General features: G+C 44.7%; 1 protein-coding gene across 4 annotated transcripts in view; it reads left to right on the forward strand.

The window, feature by feature from the left end:
- The window catches only part of LOC147104525 (coiled-coil domain-containing protein 117-like), a 73,659-nt gene continuing 52,257 nt past the window's right edge, over positions 1-21,402 (forward strand). Inside the window, exons 1-3 of one of the 4 annotated variants that reach the window (XM_085961898.1) lie at positions 1-150; positions 6,878-7,245; positions 12,391-12,444. In XM_085961898.1, the coding sequence (XP_085818024.1) occupies positions 6,929-7,245; positions 12,391-12,444 (371 nt within the window). In that variant the 5' untranslated portion in view covers positions 1-150; positions 6,878-6,928. The other 3 variants (XM_085961894.1, XM_085961895.1, XM_085961896.1) reach the window with 3 other exon arrangements.

The raw sequence follows: 21,402 nt of genomic DNA on the forward strand, positions 1-21,402 counted from the left end.
GTTCAAGCGGTCTTCAGGCTTGCTGACGCTCAGGCTTGAGGCGCGGCACCCAATGGCAGGCTGCGTCTCGGAAAATTCCGCGGATGACGTCATGACGTAAAGGCGGACGGCGAGGCTAAACAGAGGGCGAGAAGCGGAGCGCGAATTGAGGTACAGGTGAATGGCAATGAGAGGAGGAGGGGAATGATTGAAACACAGCACACGGCGCGAATTCCGCGCTCACTTTGACTCGGGCGGTGTTTGAAGTGACCGTTGGTGGTGACCTCTTCCCCCCCCCCCAACAACTACTCCTCGTGGGGGTTCGGTGAGCGAGCGAGGGGAGGGCCGGGAACCGGGGGCACCGCCCGAGCCCGCCCTACAGCTCCGGGAACCGGGGGCACCGCCCGAGCCCGCCCTACAGCTGGCGGGAACCGGGGGCACCGCCCGAGCCCGCCCTACAGCTCCGGGGCCCGGGAACCGGGGGCACCGCCCGAGCCCGCCCTACAGCTGGCGGGAACCGGGGGCCAGGGGCACCGCCCGAGCCCGCCCGCCCTACAGCTGCGGGGCCCGGGAACCGGGGGCACCGCCCGAGCCCGCCCTACAGCTGCGGGAACCGGGGGCCCCACCCGCCCTACAGCTCCGGGAACCGAGGGCACAGCCCGAGCCCGCCCTACAGCTCCGGGGGCACCGCCCGAGCCCGTCCGCCCTACAGCTGCGGGGCCCGGGAACCGGGGGCACCGCCCGAGCCCGCCCTACAGCTGCGGGAACCGGGGGCCCCGCCCGCCCTACAGCTCCGGGAACCGGGGGCACCGCCCGAGCCCGCCCTACAGCTGCGGTGCCCGGGAACCGGGGGCACCGCCCGCACCCACCCGCCCTACAGCTCCGGTGCCCAGTCGTTGTTGTCTGACCTTAGCCGTAAAGGTGTGCATGTGCAGCAATGCACTGTTGGGAGGGACTGTGCATAATCCAGTGTTAGCAACGGTCCGACACCTTTTGTGTTTTATTTAGGACACGTACTGATGTTTACAATATCAACCCAGCAGCTTACTCGTTAATGAGGTGAATCTTATCAGTTTTATGTGAACTTTTAAGAACCCTGCTCCTATTTTTTTTGTCGGGGGGGGCGCACGTATTTAATGTCTGCAAACGTGTTTCGGTTCACCGCTAGGAAAGCCCAACACTTTGTGGCTGAATGTGTTCTCCCATTGCTGTCTGGAAAGGCAGCGCATGTTGTACTTTCCTGCTTATGTAATCCGAATGGTTTATTGCATGATGTTTTGCGGTTACTAATTAGAATGCTTTTACATCTTCTGTAACATAGTAAGGATTGAACAGGAGAGAAACGTCTCGCAGTTTCCAGGATCGGCCGATGTCTAGACGCGAGTTAAACACCGCCGCGCCTGCGGCCTGGAGCGCCTACAATTAATGCGCATCATGCAGCCTTATCTTACAGATCATAAGCCACTGGTGTTCTGCATATACAATATGGTTTTAGCTTTTAAAGGGACACCAGTAGGTATTTGTTAAGAGGTAGACGTCAGTCAGTACAAATTCCACGTTGCAATACAGAAACCAGGTCACCATCAAGTATGCGCTAGTGTTTTTCTCCACAAGTCATTTAGTCCAATCTTGCTCTACAATTTGCTCCCCATGCTCTTTAATACTTTTTTTCAAGCAACTGTCTAATTCCCAGAGTACTTGTGGACTCATTGATTTGTGGCAGAGAATTCCATATTATAATCACCTGTAAAGACATTTTTTCTGATCTCTTAATGTTTTTGTCAACTCAAATTTGTCCCACCTTGCCATCTTGCTGTGCAATGGAGACATTACTTTTTAATCTATATCATAAGCCTTCGTGACCTTAAAGACCTCCAACAGGCTCAACACTCAACCTTTTTTGTTCTATTGGGGGGGGGGAAAAAACCTAAACTTCAAGAACATAAGAATTAGGAGCAGGAGTAGGCCATACAGCCCATCGAGCCTGCTCTGCCATTCAATGAGATCGTGGCTGACCTTCTACAACAACTCCACTTTCCCGCACTATCCCCATAGCCCTTGATTCCCTTCGTGCCCAAAAATCTATTAATCTCAGTCCTGAATATACTCATCGATTGAGCATCCACAGCCCTCCGGGGTAGAGAATTCCAAAGATTCACAACCCTCTAAGTGAATAAATATTTCCTCATCTCAGTCCTAAATGGCTGTCCCCTTATCCTGAGGCTATGACCCCTAGTTCTAGACTCTCCAGTCAGGGGAAACAGCCTCTCAGCATCTACTCTGTCAATCCCTCTAAGAATTTCAATGAGATCACCTCACATTCTTCTAAACTCCAGAGAATATAGGTCCATTCTACTCGATCTCTCCTCATAGGACAACCCTCTTATCTCAGGAATACATCTAGTGAACCCTCGTTGCACCCCCTCTAAGGCAAGTATATCCTTCCTTGGGTATCGTCTCACCAAAGCCTTATATAATTGCAGCAAGACTTTCTTGCGTTTATGCTTCTCTGCATAACTGTAAACCCAAACATTTTCCATTGCATTGATATCCTTCCTGTATTGGGTTGACCAAAGCTATGACAATACTTCAATTGCGGCCTAAGTTCAATATTATCTCCTTGTTTTTGTATTCTATGCCTCTAGATATAAAACCGAAGATTCCATTTGCTGTCTTATTTACTTGCACTGTCCTCTGAAATGATGTGTGCTGCACACCAAGGCTTCTCCGCTCTACTCCATTTAGAAAGTACTATTGAATGTGAACTCTGGCCGCCTTCTTCCAAAATGTATTACTTCACATTTTTCTATATTGAACTGTATCTGTCACATATCTGCTTGCCCTGCTAGGGCTATCTATGTCTTCCTGCAGTATTTCCATACCTTTCCATTTCCAAATTGGTGTGATCAGAAAATGTTGACAGTCATTTATCTCATTGCTGTTTGTGGGACCTTACTGTGTGTCATTTGGGTGCAACGTTTCCCTACATTACAACAGTGACTACACTTCAACCGTGTGTCAGCTGTGGTTCAGTTGGTAGCAATCTCGCCTCTGAGTCAGAAGGGTGTGGGTTCAACTTCCATGCTCAAAAATCTAGGCTGACACTTCAGTGCAATACTGAGGGAGTGCTACACTGTCGGAGGTGTCGTCCTTCACATGAGATGTTCAACCGAGTCCCCGTCTACTCTCTCAGGTGGACGTAAAAGATCCTATGGCACTATTTTGAAGAAGAGCAGGGGAGTTATCCCCGGTGTCCTGGCCAATATTTATCCCTCAATCAACATCACTTAATGACCAGATAATCAGCTTTTTTTAAATCACATTGCTGTTTGTGGGAGCTTGCTGTGTGCAAATTGGTTGCTGCGTTTTCTACATTACAACAGTGACTGCATTTCAAACGTACTCCATTGTCTGTAAAGTGCTTTGGGGGACATCCTGGGGTCGTGAAAGATGCTATATGAATGCAAGTTCGTTCTTTCAAAAGTATTTCCTTGCTTGTGAAATGTTGAGGGATGTTCTGGTAACATGGAAGGTGCTATAAAATGCACCTCCTGTTCCCTCAATTTCAAAGTACGGATCACTAAGACCAGCCACTGTGGAACATCACTTGCTGCATCCTTCAAGTCTAAGGAATTTCCTTTTACCCCGGTCCAGTGCTTTATGCCCTCTAATGACCTATCTATCCATTGGCCAAGTTTCTGCTTAATTTCATGTGCCATTATCTTTGCTATAAATTTCTTACATGGTATCTTAAGTGTCAGCTTGGCTCAGTTGTTAGCATTTTTGTCTCCAAGTTATAGGTTCAAGCATCGCCTTGGACCTGGTACAGGTAGACTATCCTTTATCCGAAAACCTCGGGACCAGCCGTGTTTCGGTTTTAGGAAAATTTCGGATTTCGGAAGGTGCGCGAAAACACTTCGGGTTTTCAGAGGTAATTCGGTTTTCGGGAGTGCAGATAAAGGATACACTATCCCTTATCCGGCAGCGTCGGGTCATGCTTTGCGCCACTTTCGGCTTTCAGAGGTTTTCTGGTTTCGGATGTGCGGATAAAGGCTGGTACACTTACGCTGAGCGATTTCGGTTTTCAGAAGTGCGGAAAAATGCTACACTATCCCTTATCCAGCTAGGCCTGTAAGTCGTGCGCCACTCTGGTCATGTCGTGCGCACGACTTACGCTGACCGAAAAAACCTTCGGTTTTTAGAGGGTTTCGGTTTTCGGAAGTCCGGATAAAGGGTAGTCCACCTGTACATACTGTAGGCTGACGCTTTATGCTGTATTATTGGAGGTGGTGCCTTTTAGATGAGACATTAATCTGCATCTGTCAGCTCAGTGGACGTAAAAGATTCCATGGCACTATTAGAAGAACAGGGAGTTCACCGGGTACCATGACCAACATTTAATCTCAACCAGCACCAAAAATGATTATCATTCACTCACCTGATTGTTGTGGTTCCCTGCTGTGTGTAAATTGACTGCCATGTTTGTCCACATAACAACTAGCGATTGCACTTCAAAAATAATCCACTTGTAAAGCATGTTGGGACATCATGAGGAGGTGACAGATGAGATATATAAGTTCGTTCTTTCCAAAGGATTTTTGAAAAGCCACATAAACTGCATTTTGTTTATTTATTCTCCTTCAAAGAAACTGCTCTTTAGAAATCTATGCCAATTGACCCCGGTTAACTCGTGTTTCTCCAAGTGCTTACTCTCCATATTTTATCTATTATAAAAACTAGCAGTTTACCAACAAGTGAGGCTAACTGACCTTTGGTTTATCCCTGTCTCCTTTTTTGAAGAGGGCAGGGTCGCAATTGCAACTCTTCTGTCCGCTGGCACAGTTTTCCCTTTCTATGGAACCATGGAAAGTTAGAGTCTGAGCCTCTGCTGTTTCTTCCTTTGTTTTGCGTAACTGCTTTAGTACCATTTCTCTTTGAATAATAACCTCTAGCTTTACTCCTGTGTCTGGTGGCTCTACAATCAGTGTGTGGAGCTGCCTCCTGTACCCTGTGGAAGTGGCTGTTTATACATGAGCCTAGATTATGAATGTTAGCAAGCAATTTCACTGATTTATTGTTGTCCGATGCCTAAATGTGCATGCTTTCCAGAAAGGAGTTGCTGTTTAATTTTATCTTGAGGATTTAATAGGCAGGTGCTTTGTAATGTGTAAAATGCACCAAAATTGGTAGAAAATTCTCAAGTCCTAACCCCTACGATGGAGTGCGTGTTAAGAGCAAGCGGCATTTGGCTGCTGCCTCTATTACCCTTTCAAGGTCTCGGCAGAAATGTAAACCACCAGTTCCAGTAATGAGCCCTTTGCAAAACCTGGGAGGAAGGTGAAAGTGAATGATGCCTCCATGAGATTACAGGGTCAAACTTACCTAATCTTAAAACATAGGAAAATGGAATTTAAATATTTGTTTCTAACACCGTTGGTAGTACAAATATTTCTCTGTTAAATTTGCATTCTGAACTTTTCTGCTTACAAGTCCTGCCGAAGGCATGCTGTAGCCTTGTAATGACCAGTGTTTTATCATTGTGGCAATTTACAAGGCATTGTACATATCCTTTCAGTCGGAAGGGACTCCTGGTAAAGTGGTACAGTAACTTGCATTTTGTATCAACAATTTGATTTCCTTGAACTAAAATTGTTGTGCTCAATACAAGGCTTAGAGGATGTGGCTAGCAAAGAATGTTGGAGCCCAATCTGGAGTTCCAGTGACGACGTACAAATAAATGGATGGGGCGATGTTCTGGTCTGCATGTAATAAATATTTAATCAAAAGGACAGTAATCAATAATATGACGTATATTTGGGTGGGAGGCAGTGCCGTATGTTTCGCATGTGGATGGGCAAAGCCAGCTATCTGAAGAATCAGCCTGTATCCTAATCGGGCAAGGTTGAGTTCCTGAATAGTTTGTTTAGTCTTGACAACATTCCTTTCATCAGAGATGGGGAGGGAGCTGTTACTGTACCAGTTTCTGGCTGGATTTTTGTGTTATCCCAGCTGCTTGAATTGACCTGGGGTTCTGCAGATTTGTATGCTTGGTGTGTGTATGCCGTGCAGTGCAACACTCTACATATGTGACATTGAACCTTTGTGCGTACACTCGCAACAACTTTATCCAAACCAGGTCTGAGCAGTAACGTTTTACTCCATTTCTATTATCCCAATAGTGACTCAAACACTATTGATTTTAAATAGTCTGAGCTGGGCAGAGATGCATGCTGGGTGAAGGTGCATCTATCAGTGTCACCGTATTGATGTTTGTGATGTCATTGTGCATGTCTTGATGGATTGTGGGGCATGAAAAGTTCCTTGTAGCTGGGGCATTGAGTCCTTGGAGCAGGTCTACTTGGAGCGTGCCCATGAGGGCAGAATTGTGTCTGGTACAGTGGGAGTGAGTTTTAAAAAAAAATCAGTGGCTGCCAAATGTGCAATATAGACATGCTTTCTTAAATAGCGCAGCAGAAACTGCTCGTGTAATCAGTGTGGCCCAGGGTTAGAGTTAGAACGTAAGCAGTCTGATGTTCACGCCACTAAGCTACCAATTTTATAAGTTGAACTGTTAATGTTTGTAGCAGAAATCTGTTCACATTGCAGCACAAGTGGTCTGGATCAGTGAGCCTCGTAATGCTGTAAAGAAGAATTTAAAAAAAAAAAAAAAGGACAGGAGTGAAAATGAAATGAGTAGTTAATGTAATGGATTACTTTACTATGTATGGATCTTAATCCATTAAACCAGCAAGCTGCCCTGTTCACGCTTGTTATATGCGTGATAGTTAATATCGCGTCAATACTCAAAAGTTGATTTGGCTGAGCCTTGTCTATAAAAAGTGCCCTTCTACTGTAGTTACTCTTCTGACACATAGTAACACTGGTCCTCCTCTTGCAGGGATTGGCGTGTTTTTTTTAAATAACTGAACTCCAAGTTGCATTGTCTGCTATGGTGATGGCACACAGCCTCTGTTACAGCTCATTGGCACCTTCTGGCAGGCAGCTGTTCCAGTCGCCTGCACTGGATGTGTATGGGAAGAATGCATCACGTGCTACAGCACACGGCCAGAATCCATTATGCTGGCAGGCAGATTGTTTCGTACCAGAATATTGTGATCCCACTGCACATCTGGATGGAAGAGGCTTTCGGCAGGCAGATGGAATAAATGAAAACATGGACACTGGTGTGGCGTCTCCAGGATACAATCCCATGGCAAATGGACTGAGAACTACTTCTGCAAACTGTGAACTTAAACACTCCGCTGTGTGAGTATTAAGAGACTTCTCACTATCGTTGGTTAGAAGCTGGTTCAGTTTGACATTGTTGAAGGTATGGGAGAAGGCTTGGCGCCTTCTGTGCTGTAGCTAGTGTTTGGTCAGGGGAGGCGGTTATTTTACATAATTAGGAGGACAATTCTTAAAATTACTGGGCGTAGTTTATAGGCTCCCAAACAGTAGCTATACGGTTGGACAGAGTATTAATCAACAAATAATAGGAGCTTGTAACAAAGGTAATACAATAATGAGGGACTTTAATCTTCATATCGACTGGGCAAATCATATTGGCAAAGGTAGTCTGGAGAACGAGTTCAAGACAGTTTCCTAGAATAATACGTCATGGAACCAACTAGAGAACAGACTACTTTAGATCATGTTTTGTGTAATGAAACCAGATTAATTAGTAATCTTATAGTAAAGGATCCTCTGAGGAAGAGTGATCATAATTTGATAGAATTTCACATTGCGTTTGAGAGTGAAATACTTCAGTCGGAAACGAGAGTCTTAAACTTAAAGCCAATTACGTAGGTATGAGGGGCGAGTTGTCTAAGGTAAATTGGGAAATTAGATTAAAAGCTATGATGGTCGATAAGCAGTGGCAGACATTTAAAGAAATATTCCAAAATTCTCAACGCATATACATTCCATTGAGAAATTAAAAACTCCATGGGAAAAGTGATCCATTTGTGGCTAACTAAAGAAGTTGAGGATAGTATTAGATTAAAAGAAGAGGCTTATAATGTTGCGAAGAATAATAGTAAGCCTGAGGATTGGGAGAGCTTTAGAAACCGGCAAAGGATGACCAAAAGATTGATGAGGGAAAAAATAGAATATGAGAGTAAACTAGCAAGAAATATAAAAACAAGAGTGTAAGAGCTTCTACAAGTAGGTCAAAAGTAAGCATCGGTACCTCCGAGGCAGGGACATTATAATGGGGGATAAGGAAATGGCAGAGACTTTAAACATATTTTGTATCTGTCTTCACAGTAGAAGACACACAAAGCATACCAAAAATAGTGGTGAACCAAGGGACTAAGAGTGAGGAACTTACATTATCGCTAGAGGAAAAAGTTTTCTTCTGCTTAAGTAGTGATGTGTATCAGAGTTATGAGACACAACTCCTTTTCCATCCTCCCACAAAAACAAGATAAAAATGATCACTAGCAAGAACTTTACAATATGAAACTTGCAACTCAAGGAACACAGCATCAACCAAGGCACAGCGAGCGGTACATGACTTTATCCATCTATATAATGAAAAGTCTTGCATCCATCATTTGTCTCAAGCGCATGGGAAAGTGCCCAATATGTACAACGGCAACACGGCCATACAATGCCACGGGATATCTGCTAGTACTATGTAAAGTGACACATCAGGGCAGGTGTTTTATGTTCAGTAGACTTATTACAATCTTCCTGCATATGTAGTGCTCAAGTTATACAATGGCAGTACTCTGTTCTGTCTGTAAATACCATTTAGTATCCTCTGGTAAAGGCAGTTCTGTTATTAACTACTAAAACCCTAACAACTTCACTGTCTCCACTCTTTTTTGGTGTGTGTTTTTTTTCTGTGTATTTTTTTTCTCAAGTATAAACAACAGCCGAAATGAAACACCGGGACCATGCATCATCTATCGGAAAGTCACAATGAGGAGGGGCACTACGCCATCTCTTCAAGTTCACAACAGTAAGGGCAAAGACTGAAGGCCTTCCCGTTTCAAAATCCTGGGACAGCTTTAGTTCAGGTCTCAAACCACAAAGTCCTTGTGAAAAATATAACCAACTGAGTGTTAGAATTGTACTGCTGCTTTTTATGTTCATTGCATTTCCCCACCTTATATTGAATCAATAGGTTAAAACAACCTATTTTTAAGCAGTGTCACTGTAGCACAGTACTGGGTGTTGGGTTCAGGATCAATATGGAAAGAGACATTAAAGCAATTTGTCATAAGAACATAAGAATTAGGAGCAGGAGTAGGCCATACGGCCCCTCGAGCCTGCTCCGCCATTCAATAAGATCATGGCTGATCATCCACCTCAACTCCACTTTCCCGCCCGATCCCCATATCCCTTGATTTCCCCATGAGTCCAAATATCTATCGATCTCGGCCTTGAATATACTCAACGACTGAGCATCCACAGCCTTTTGGTGTAGAGAATTCCTAAGATTCACCACCCTCTGAGTGAAGAAATTCCTCTTCATCTCAGTCTTAAATGGCCGGCCCCTTATCCTGAGACTATGCCCCCTAGTTCTAGACTCTCCAGCCAGGGGAAACGACCTCTCTGCATCTACCCTGTCAATCCCCCTAAGAATCTTATTTGTTTCAATTAGATCGGCCCTCATTCTTTTGACCTCCAGAGAGTATAGGCTCAGTCTCTCCACATAGGCCACCCCTCTCATCCCAGGGATCAAGCTAGTGAACCATCAATGCACCGCCTCTAAGGCAAGTATGTCCTTTCTCCGATAAGGAGACCAAACCTGTGCACAGTACTCCAGGTGTGGTCTCACCAAAGCCCTGTATAATTGTAGTAAGACTTCCTAACTCTTGTACTCCAACCCCCTTTTGCCTTCCTAACTGCTTGCTGTACCTGTATGCTAACTCTGTGTTTCCTGTACGAGGACACCTAAATCTCACTGAACTCCAACATTTAATAGTTTCTCACCATTTAAAAAATATTCTGTTTTTCTATTCTTCCTACCAAAGTGAATAACCTCACGTTTCCCCACATTATACTCCATCTGCCTCCTTCCAACTCACTTAACCTGTCTATATCCCTTTGCAGGCTCTTTGTGTCCTCACCGTTTACTTTCCCACCTAGCTTTGAAACGTCAGCAAACTTTGGATACTTTGCACCCGGTCCCTTCATCTAAGTCATTAATATAGATTGTAAATAGCTGAGGCCCAAGCACTGATCCTTGTGGCACCCCACCAGTTACAGCCTGCCAACCAGAAAATGACCCGTTTATCCTTGCACTCTCTTTTCTGTCCATTAACCAATCCTCTATCCATGCTAATATATTACCCCCAACCCCATGAGCCCTTATCTTGCGTAGCAACCTTTTATGTGGCACCTTAGCGAATGCCTTTTGGAAATCCAAATATACTACATCGACTGGTTCCCCTTTATCTAACCTGCTAGTTACATCCTCCAAAAACTCTAATAAATTAGTTAAACACGATTTCCCTTTCATAAAACCATGTTGACTCTGCCTAATCATATTATGATTTTCTAAGTGCCCCGTTACCACTTCCTTAATAATGAATTCCAACATTTTCTCAATGACTGATGTCAGGCTAACTGGCCTGTAGTTCCCTGTTTTCTCTCTCCCTCCTTTCTTGAATAGCGGGGTTACATTTGCGATCTTCCAATTTGCTGGGATCGTGCTCGAATCTAGAGGCTTTTGGAAGATCACAACCAATGCATCCACTATCTCTGTCGCCACCTCTTTTAGGAGCCTAGGAGGTAGGCCATCAGGTCCAGGGGATTTGTCAACTTTTAGTCTCATTAGTTTCTCAAGTACTTTTATACCCTGCTTTCTCTTTTTTTCCCCCTTTTTTATTTTCCTTCAGTTCTTGCCTCAACCCCTCCCCTTCTCCTGAAAGCATTGAATGCTGGAGTATAGTTTCACAGGTGCCAGTTGTATCTCCTGTACCTCATCCAAGTGGTCATGCTCCACCTGTGAACCTTGACAGAGTATTTGCAGTCTGTTCAACTGTGGGAGCGAACCCCCAACCTTGTTCTCACCCGACAACCGCACGCATGCATTTCCAGCATGGGTTCACTGGATAGCAACAATGGCAGCAACAGCTTGCATTTATAAGGACCTTAATGTAAAGAAAGTTGCCCAAGTGTTTCACAAATGGGTGCAAGGGAAACGGGCACCAAGCCAGGAAGAAGTAGTTATGAGGGTGGTCAAAGAGCATTGGGTTTTAAGAAGGATTTCAAAGGTGGAGAGTGGTATTTAGGGAGGGGGTTTCAGATAGCAGGGTTGAGGTGGCCCTGCTCGGCTCTGCCACTAATAGTGGGACAGATGGAAGGTGAGATATACAAGAGACCAGAGTCAGAGGAATGGAGTGTTTGAGAAGAGTTATAGGGCTGGAAATGATTGCAGATATATAGAGGAGCAAGGTCATGGAGGGGCTTGTAATCTTAGCAATCAGGAAGAGTGACCCTGCTCAGTTTACCCCAACTGCCTCCCTAGTTGAGATGACCAACACAAGCTGGTCTCTGTCCCAGAATCAATTGCGATCAGATGCTGATGACCTCAACATACCTAAAATCAGTGGCAGAAGTTAGTTATGTGGGGATGGTAGAAATGCTATGAAATCTACTTTTATATGTTAAGTCTCCTACTCTATTTGGGAAGATCCTTGATCACCTGTGCTGGCTCCAGCCTCTCATTGCAGCCAAACTTTTTGAAGGTACTGGCTCCTTTGACTTAACTGGAGCAGCGCATTCAGGAGGTTTGGTTGTCATGGAAGTCTTGAGCTCAGAAGACTGTTAAGGTACAAGTAGACACTTTTGGTACAATTGGGACTATTTCCTACTGTGGTGTCAGAAGCCAGTATAACAAACTTTGTAACCTGCAGTCACTGAACCTTGCTGTGTCACTGGAGTCAGTGACTGTGCATGACACTCTTTATGATGTCAGTGGGATGGCATTATGTGACTGGGTTTGCCCCAGTCTGTGTTACTCGGAGATGCCATATTTACCTACAGTGTGCTTCTTGGGTTATAAAGGTACACACTTGCAGATATGATATACTGCGCAGTGACCATTGTCTATTAATTAAAAATGGTGTGTGTCTGACTAGTACTTGAAATCTGCACCAGTGTGTTTATGCATTCAGAGGAAGGCGACATGTTAGTATCCCAAAACTGAACAGGTTTTGAAGATCTTTCAGGACTTCGATTACCGATGGCACTTTGGAGTCTAAAAGAATTCTACAACATCACGTTACAGTTTTATAGAAAAATCACTTTTTTAAGCAGGTAGAATTTACTTCAATGTATTTTTAAAAAATCTTAAGCGAGCCAGTGCTCATAAAGGGTTGTTTTAATAACGAATAGTTTGTAGTTTTTATGGTTTCTTGTTCTCCTTCAACTAACGTCCATTTCTGCCATAAACAGGAGGAATGAGTTTTGTTCCAGACGGAAGCACAAGCGAGAGCCGGAGGAAGACGAGTGAGTATCTTTGTAGAGCCCTGTTATTCTGCTATGTTACATGGATTATGAGCTAGAAATTGCTGCAGTGGTGGGTTTGGCGGCAAACGGCATTACATAAGAAGTAGGAGCAGGAGTAGGCCATACGGCCCCTCGTGCCTGCTCCGCCATTCAATAGGATCATGGCTGATCCGAATCTAGACTCACGTCCACTTCCCTGCCCTCTCCCCGTAACCCCTAATTCCCTTATCTGCTAGGAAACTATCTATCCCCATTTTAAATTTATTTAATGTTGCAGCTTCCACAGCTCACTGAGGTAGCAAATTCCATAGATTTACTACCCTCTGAGTGAAGAAGTTTCTCCTCATCTCAGTTTTGAAAGGGCAGCCCCTTATTCTAAGATTATGCCCCCTAGTTCTAGTCTCACCCATCAGTGGAAACATCCTCACCGCATCCACCCGATCAAGCCCCCTCACAATCTTATGGCCTAGAAATTCAGTAGGCTTAGCGCCCCATTTGGGGCGCTGGAGGGCCTAGCGCCGGAGTTATGGCCAGTTGGCAAATTCAGTGGGGCCCTTCCGTTGGCGTTACACCGGTTGCGCTGCGCCGGCACCGATGACGTCATCGGTGTGCGCAGCGTCCCGGTTGCCGTGGTGACGGGCCCCAGCGCCGGAATTGAGTTGCGGCCGCCTCGCCCGTGGCAGCCGCAACTAAGACTTTGGCAACCGAGTCTTGCAGGAGTTAGCGCCGGCGCATTAAGGTTGCGCGGCGGCCGGCTGCTTTCCCGCCGGCCGCCTGCCCGCACCTCCCTCCCCGGACTCCTCCACCCCCCCCCCCCCCCCCCGCGGAACAGAAGCGTCTGGCCTGCAAGCCCGTTGAACATTTGAACGGCCAGCGGGCGGGTGCAGGCAGCTCCTCCTTAACTGAAGGAGGAGGCCTGCACTTCCCCAGCCTGCCGCACCGCATCGGGTGCCGCAGCGCCGGAATTGCGCCGCAATGCGGCACTCGGCGCCCATTTCGAGGCGCTGACACCCTCTAGTAGCACCGGCAGCTGTTTGGGCGCGGCGCTACTGAATTTTTGGCGCGCGCAGGGGGACTTAGCGCCGGCGCTAAATTTCCGGCGCTAATGCCCTGGCGAACCCACAACCGAATTTCTAGGCCTATATGTTTCGATAAGATCACCTCTCATTCTTCTGAACTCCAATGAGTAAAGTCCCAACCTACTCAACCTTTCCTCATACGTCAACCCCCCTCATCTCCGGAATCAACCGAGTGAACCTTCTCTGAACCGCCTCGAGAGCAAGTATATCTTTTCTTAAATATGGAAACCAAAACTGCACGCAGTATTCCAGGTGTGGCCTCACCAATACCCTGTATAACTGCAGCAAGACTTCCCTGTTTTTATACCCCATCCCGCTTGCAATAAAAGCCAAGATTCCATTGGCCTTCCTGATCACCTGCATACTAACTTTTTGTGTTTCATGCACCAGGACCCCCAGATCCCTTTGTACTGTAGCACTTTGCAGTTTCTCTCCATTTAGATAATAACTTGCTCTTTGATTTTTTCTGCCAAAGTGCATAACCTCACACTTTCCAACATTATATTGCATCTGCCAAATCTCTGCCCACTCCTTTTGCAGGTTTTTTATGTCCTCCTCACTCACTGCTTTTCCTCCCATCTTTGTATCGTCGGCAAACTTGGATACGTTGCACTCGGGTCCCTTCCTCCAAATCGTTAATATAGATTGTAAAGAGTTGGGGTCCCAGCACTGACACCTGCGGAACACCACTGGTTACTGATTGCCAGCCCGAGAACGAACCATTTATCCCAACTCTTTGTTTTCTGTTAGATAGCCAATCTTCCACCCATGCCTGTATATTGCCCCCAATCCCGTGATTTTTTATCTTGATCAGTAATCTTTTGTGTGGAACCTTGTCAAATGCCTTTTCGGCTCACCATTGACATCGCACTATGTTGCTGGAATGTTGATCTGATAACGGCACAGTGATGTCAGTATCGCATCTGGGACCTCCTGACTGTTGTGCCCAATGGTTTAACTCCCTGGTCAATAAAAGAAACCGAGCGAATGCTGGAGAAGGAAATAGCGTGAATTAAAGTCCCAACAGAGACAGAAAGCGGAATAAGGAGAGGGAATCAAAGAAAGTGGATTAAGAGCGATAGGAAAAAGAGAAAGTGAAAGGAAAAGTAAGAAAGAAAATTTAAAAGAACCAGCAGGAGAAGAGGACATTGTTAACCCAGTTGTGTTTGGTATTGGAACTCATGGCATATCTCGCTCTGTAAATTACTGGATTTTTTAATGAATTAATAATACAAGCGACTTTAATGCACCACTCTGGGCAATTTCTGGCCCAATGGCTCCTTTGGTCCAGGGCTGCTGTACACTTTCTCTCAATTGGTTCAATCAGTGGCTGCACAGTTGAAGATTTGGAAGTGGATTGGGTGTAAATTGTCTGGCTTTTATTCAATTGTGTCTTAAGTTAAATTATTGATGTAAATAATGGAGGAGCAGGAAATTGAAATATTTTGGAAATTTATCTTGGCGAAATAGTGATAAATTAAAATGGAGGTTAGGGCCTCTCTATATGGAGGGAGGGGGAAGAGAAGGAACACTTCCAAAAGTGCAAGAGGTTGTTGCACAAGATTAGGGCTCATGGGATTAGGGGTAATATATTAGCATAGATTGAGGATTGGATAATGGACAGAAAACAGAGTAGGAATAAACGGGTCATTTTCAGGTTGGCAGTTTGTAACCAGTGGGGTGCCGCAAGGATCGGTGCTTGGGCCTCGGCTATTTCCAATCTATATTAATGACTTGGATGAGGGGACAGAGTGTAATGTATCGAAGTTTGCTGACAATACAAAGCAGGTGGGAAAGTCAACTTTGAGGAGGATGCAAAGAGATATAGACAGTGGGCAAGAAAGTGGCATGCAAGTACAGCAAGCAATTAGGAAGGCAAATGGTATGTTGCCCTTTATTGCAAGGGGGCTGACATATAAAGAGTAAGGAAGTCTTGCTGCAGTTTCATAGGGCTTTGGTGAGACCATACCTGGAGTACTGTGTATAGTTTTGGTTCCCTTACCTAAGGAAGGATATACTTATCTTCAAGGGGGTGCAATGAAGGTTCACTAGATTGATTTCTGGGATGAGTGGGTTGTCCTATGAGGAGAGATTGAGTAGAATGGGCCTATACTCTCTGGAGCTTGGAAGAATGAGAGGTGATCTCATTGAAAGATGTAAAATTCTTAGAGGGCTCGACAGGGTAGATGCTGAGTGGCTGTTTCCCCAGGCTGGAGAGTCTAGAACTAGGGGGCATCGTCTCGGGATAAGGCCATTTAGGACTGAGATGAGGAGAAATTTCTTCACTTCGAGGGTTGTGAATCTTTGGAATTCTCTACCCCAGAGGGCTGTGGATGCTCAGTCGATGAGTATATTCAAGGCTGAGATTGATAGATTTTTGGTGACTAAGGGAACCAAACAATACGGGGATAGGATGAGAAAGTGGAGTTGATGTAGAAGATCAGCCATGACCTTCTTGAAGGGGCTGTATGGCCTACTCCTGCGCCTATTTCTTGTGTTCTTATGACACTTTAGGCAGTAATCCTGATTATGGTAAAGCGGTACCTTTCTCTCCATTACAGTATCTGAGTCAGCGACTGAATTCGGAACAGCGCTTATTTGTACAAACTGCTCCAGGAATGATGATTTAGCTGCAAGTTGTCTGTAGTAACTGTTCTTGGACTCCCTTGGGGATGGGTCAAGTGTCTATATTTTCCTTTAGTAATGTGCATCTCGGGATTTTTTTTGCTGTGATAGTCCTTAACCTCTATTCTGTTTGTAATTGTGCAGACATTGTAATAGCCCGTGTGTGCGTGCGTGCGTGCGTGTTATGCACAGATCTATGAACTCGTTCTTCCTGCTGGTACTGGTGGTGGATGGAATTCCATTGTTGCTCGGCACCACTGTTATTGTCAGCAGCATTAAACTGCAGGCTATGAGCACCCGGTCCCAGTGATTTTTGCCTACTTTTCAGTCAGAGTTACTTCTCCCATGAATAATTTTGTTGTACACTCACCTCTGGTGGTTCTACAATCCCAATATCCACGTTTAGACTTTTGACCAGATTAGCTGTTGTTTGCCTGGTTATAAGCAAGTTGCCGAGAATTTTAGGACTTGCTTAGAGTTATGGGAGAAACAGTGGGGTTTCAAATTACATTACAATTTATGATCTAGAACACACTGATCTGACTAGTTGTTGTGTCCCTTCTAGTTTCTATTCTCAGCAACTGGTAACTTCAAAATTTTTATGTGCAGCTGTGTATAGAGGATCTGGCAGTGTAGCAACCGCTTGAGGATAGAAACCGAGAGGCTTCTGCAGCAGATGGCGTGCAGCTGGTGTTTCAGAACTGCTTCCTGAAAGTATAAATGTGCCAGAATAAGCACCAAAATTATATCGACAATTTAGAAGGGTGTAACTAAAGTGGATTTTAATTAGACTCGGACAAAGTTTGTGGTGAGAAAGGAAAAGATTTTTTGGGTTTTTTTTGCAATGTGCTCAGGACTTGTTACTCCAACAAGGAAAGAAGCACTAATTAACCTGGTTCTGTATAATGAAGCAGAAGTATTAGGTAATTTAAAAGCAATGGAACATTTAGTTGACTGTGACCAGAATGTAATTAATTTCAGTATAAGAGTAGAAAAGGAAGAAGAAAAGTTGGGGATATTTGACTCGGGTGGGGGGCGGGGGGGGGTAAATTATAGTAAGAATTCAGGGCAGAGAGGGGGAAGAATTTCTGAAGTGTGTTCAGGAAAACTTTCTTGATCAGTACGTTTCTGGCCCAATGAGTTAGGAGGCATTGCTGGATTTGGTTCTGGGGAATGAGGTGGCGCAAGTGTCAGTAGGGGAACATTTAGGGAACAGTAATCATAGTATAATAAGGTTTAGATTAGCTATGGAAAAGAACAAGGAACAATCTAGAGTAAAAATACTTAATTGGAGGAGGGCCAATTTCAGTGTGTTGAGAATGGATCGGGCCCAGGTGAATTAGAATCAAAGATTGGCAGCCAAAACTGTAATCGGACAATGGGCTGCCTTTAAAGAGGAGATGGTTCGGGTACAGTCGAGGTACATTCCCACGAGGGGGAAAGGTAGGGCAAACAAAGTCAGAGCTCCCTGGATGATGAAAGAGCTGGAGAGTAAGATGAAGCAGAAAAAGGGTCGTATGACCGATGTCAGGTTGAGAATACAAGTGAAAACCAGGCTGAATATAAAAAGTTCAGAGAGGAAGTGAAAAAGGAAATAAGAGGGGCAAAGAAGAGAGTATTAGAATAGATTGGCAGCTAACATTAAAAGGGAATCCAAAAGTCTTCTATAGGCATATAAATAGTAAATGGGTAGTAAAAGGAGGGGTGGGGCCAATTAGGGTCCAAAAAGGAGACCTATGCATGGAGGCAGAGGGCATGGCTGAGATACTAAATGAGTACTTTGCATCTGTCTTCACCAAGGGAGAAGATGCTGCCAAAGTCATAGTGAAAGAGGAGGTAGTTGAGATACTGGATGAGATAAAAAAAATTGATAGAGGAAGTACTAGAAATGCTGGATGTATTTAAAGCAGATAAGTCACCAGGACCGGATGGGATGCATCCTAGGATGCTGAGGGAAGTAAAAGCGGAAATTGCAGAGGTACCGGCCATAATATTCCAATCCTCCTTGGATACAGGGGTGGTGCCAGAGGACTGGAGAATTGCAAATGTTACATCCTTGTTCAAAAAAGGGTGCAAGGATAAACCCAGCAATTATAGACCAGTCAGTTTAACCTCAGTAGTGGAGAAGCTTTTAGAAACTATAATCAGGGACAAAATTAACAGTCACTTGGACAAGTGTGGATTAATTAAGGAAAGCCGGCATGAATTTATTAAAGGCAAACCGTGTTTAACTAACTTGATTGAGTTTTTTGATGAGGTAACAGAGAGGGTTAATGAGGGCAATGTGGTTGATGTACTGTACATGGATTTCCAAAAGGCGTTTGATAAAGTGCCACATAATAGGCTTGCCAGCAAAGTTGAAGCCCATGGAATAAAAGGGACAGTGGCAGCATGGATACAAAATTGGCTAAGTGACAGGAAACAGGGAGTAGTGGTGAACGGTTCTTTTTCGGACTGGAGGAAGGTATACAGTGGTGTTCCCCAGGGGTCGGTACTAGGACCACTGCTTTTCTTGATATATATTAATGACTTGGACTTGGGTATACGGGGCACAATTTCAAAATTTGCAGATGACGCATAGCTTGGAAGTATAGTGAACAGTGAGGAGGATAGTGATCGACTTCAAGAAGACATAGACAGGCTGGTGGAATGGGCGGACACGTGGCAGATGAAATTTAACGCAGAAAAGTGCAAAGTGATACATTTTGGTAGGAAGAACGAGGAGAGGCAATATAAACTAAAGGGTACAATCCTAAAGGGGGTGCATGAACAGAGAGAGCTGGGAGTATATGTGCACAAATCATTGAAAGTGGCAGGGCAGGTTGAGAAAGTGGTTAATAAAAGCATACAGGATCCTGGGCTTCATAAATAGAGGCATAGAGTACAAAAGGAAGGAAATTATGATGAACCTTTTATGGAACACTGATCTGGCCTCGATTGGAATATTGTGTCCAATTCTGGGCATCGCACTTTAGGAAGGATGTGAAGGCCTTAGAGAGGGTGCAGAAAAGATTTACAAGAATGGTTCCAGGGATGAAGGACTTCAGTTACGTGGATAGATTGGAGAAGATGCTGGGGGTGTTCTCCTTTAGAGCAAAGAAGATTGAGAGGAGATTTGATAGAGGTGTTCAAAGTCATGAGGGGTCTAGACAGAGTAGATAGAGAAACTGTTCCCATTGGCGGAAGGGTCGTGAACCAGAGGACACAGATTTAAGGTGATTGGCAGAAGAACCAAAGGCGACATGAGGAAAACTTTTTTATGCAGCGAGTGGTTAGGATCTGGAATGCCCTGCCTGAGAGGGTGGTGGAGGCAGATTCAATCGTGGCTTTCAAAAGAGAATTGGATAAGTACCCAAAGGAAACAAATTTGCAGGGATACGGTGAAAGGGCGGGGAGTGGGACTAGCTGAAGTGTTCTTGCAGAGAGCTGGCACGGGCTCGACGGGCCGAATGGCCGCCTCCTGTGCTGTAACCATTCTATGGAAAAAAACGTGGCCTAATATAAAAGGAACTAAAATGGGATAATGATGAGCAATGGGAAATATTTCAGCAGGAAATGGAAAGGATACAAATAAATTATATTCTAAAAGGGAATATATTGAAAAAAGAAGCATTTAATGCTTCCAGGGCCGGTAATATTTTAATATAAACAGCCAGGACAAAAATAAATATTGGAAAGTTACACAGAGGATCAGAAAAGCTACAGACTAAGAGCAAGAATAGGAGAAAATTAGCAAAAATAAGAACTAATTAAAAAAAAAAAAAGGCTTTTGTAGGCGCATTAGTAGTAAAAGGATGGTCAAAGTAGGAGTAGGGCTGACGAGATGAAGGAGGCAGCCTTGTAGTGGAGAGTGAGGTAATTTCAAGAGGAACTAAATAAGTACATTGTCTCTGTTTTCACAGAGATGTGGGTATGTGGGCAGCACGGTGGCATAGTGGTTAGCACTGTTGCCTCACAGCGCCAGGGACCCGGGTTCAAATCCAGCCTCGGGTGACTGTCTGCGTGGAGTTTGCGCATTCTCCCCGTGTTTGCGTGGGTTTGCTCCGGTTTCCTCCCACAGTCCAAAGATGTGCGGGTTAGGTTGATTGGCCATGATAAAAATTGGCCCTTAGTGTTAGGGGGGATTAAAGGGTTACGGGGATAGGGCTTGGGTGGGATGGCTGTCGGTGTAGGGACCGGGTGCTAGGGTTTGGATGATCAGCCATGATCTCGTTGAATGGCGGAGCAGGCTCGAAGGGCTGAATGGCCTACTCCTCCTAGTTTCTATGTTTCTATGTATTGAGATTTTAGAACTACTGTACTAGGGTTGGGTGTAGAACAGTTAGTCGAGGTTATTATTTGCGAGAAGTGATGCTAAAGAAGTTACTTAGATTTAAGATGGATAAATCACTTGGACCTGATGGTTTATACCCAAGAGAAGCTAGGGAAGAAATAGCAGTCTCCAGCTGTCATTTTCCAAATTTCTTAATAATTGTGCTAGAGGATTTGGAGGGTGGCAAAAACCCCCCTGAAATTTATAGGACAGTTAGTTTTACTTCAGTTGTTGGCAAACTGCTAGAGTCTATATAACACAGGATATAATTGCTAAGCACTTGGAGAAATCGGAGTAAATCGGGGCCAGTCAGCATGGGTTTCTAAAAGGCAGGTCATGCTGACCAACTGGTTTGAATTCTTCGAAGCAATAAAAGTAGCTAAAGGAAATTCAGTGTGTGATTTACAGTTTTCAAAAAGTCTTTGATAATGTCGCACGTAACAGCCTTGGGCAAAAATTCTGGCCACAATGATAGTGATATTAGGAAGACAGAAAGCAAAAGGGTATGCTTAAATCGAAGTTTCTCAGACTCTGACCAGTAATCCACAAGTGCTGTGGCTGCTCTTATTTACTATATATATGTAAATGACCTATAATTTAGGATTATGGGAACAATATTGAAATTTACTGACAATTTGTGAGGTGGGTGCTGGGGTTATAGCAAATTGGTTGACAGACTAGATTTCTTGTGGAAACAATCAGTAGCACAGAATTGATGGGCTATATGGTCTGTTTCTGTGGTTGTGATTTCTCCTCATCTTCCCTGAAGGTGCTGACTCATGGTTCCCTGGACGAGAATATCCTATGGTACCTCTCGTCCAAATGGCTGTTCTTCATCTTTATGTTCCACCCTCCGTAAACTTGAGGTCATCCAAAACTCTGCTGCCCGTGTCCGAACTCGCATCAAGTCCCGTTCACCCACCACCCCTGTGCTCGCTGACC

This window comes from Somniosus microcephalus, chromosome 19 (assembly GCF_052327205.1).
Source record: "Somniosus microcephalus isolate GS21.2 chromosome 19, FLI_Smic_1.0, whole genome shotgun sequence".
NCBI classification, from domain to species: domain Eukaryota; kingdom Metazoa; phylum Chordata; class Chondrichthyes; order Squaliformes; family Somniosidae; genus Somniosus; species Somniosus microcephalus.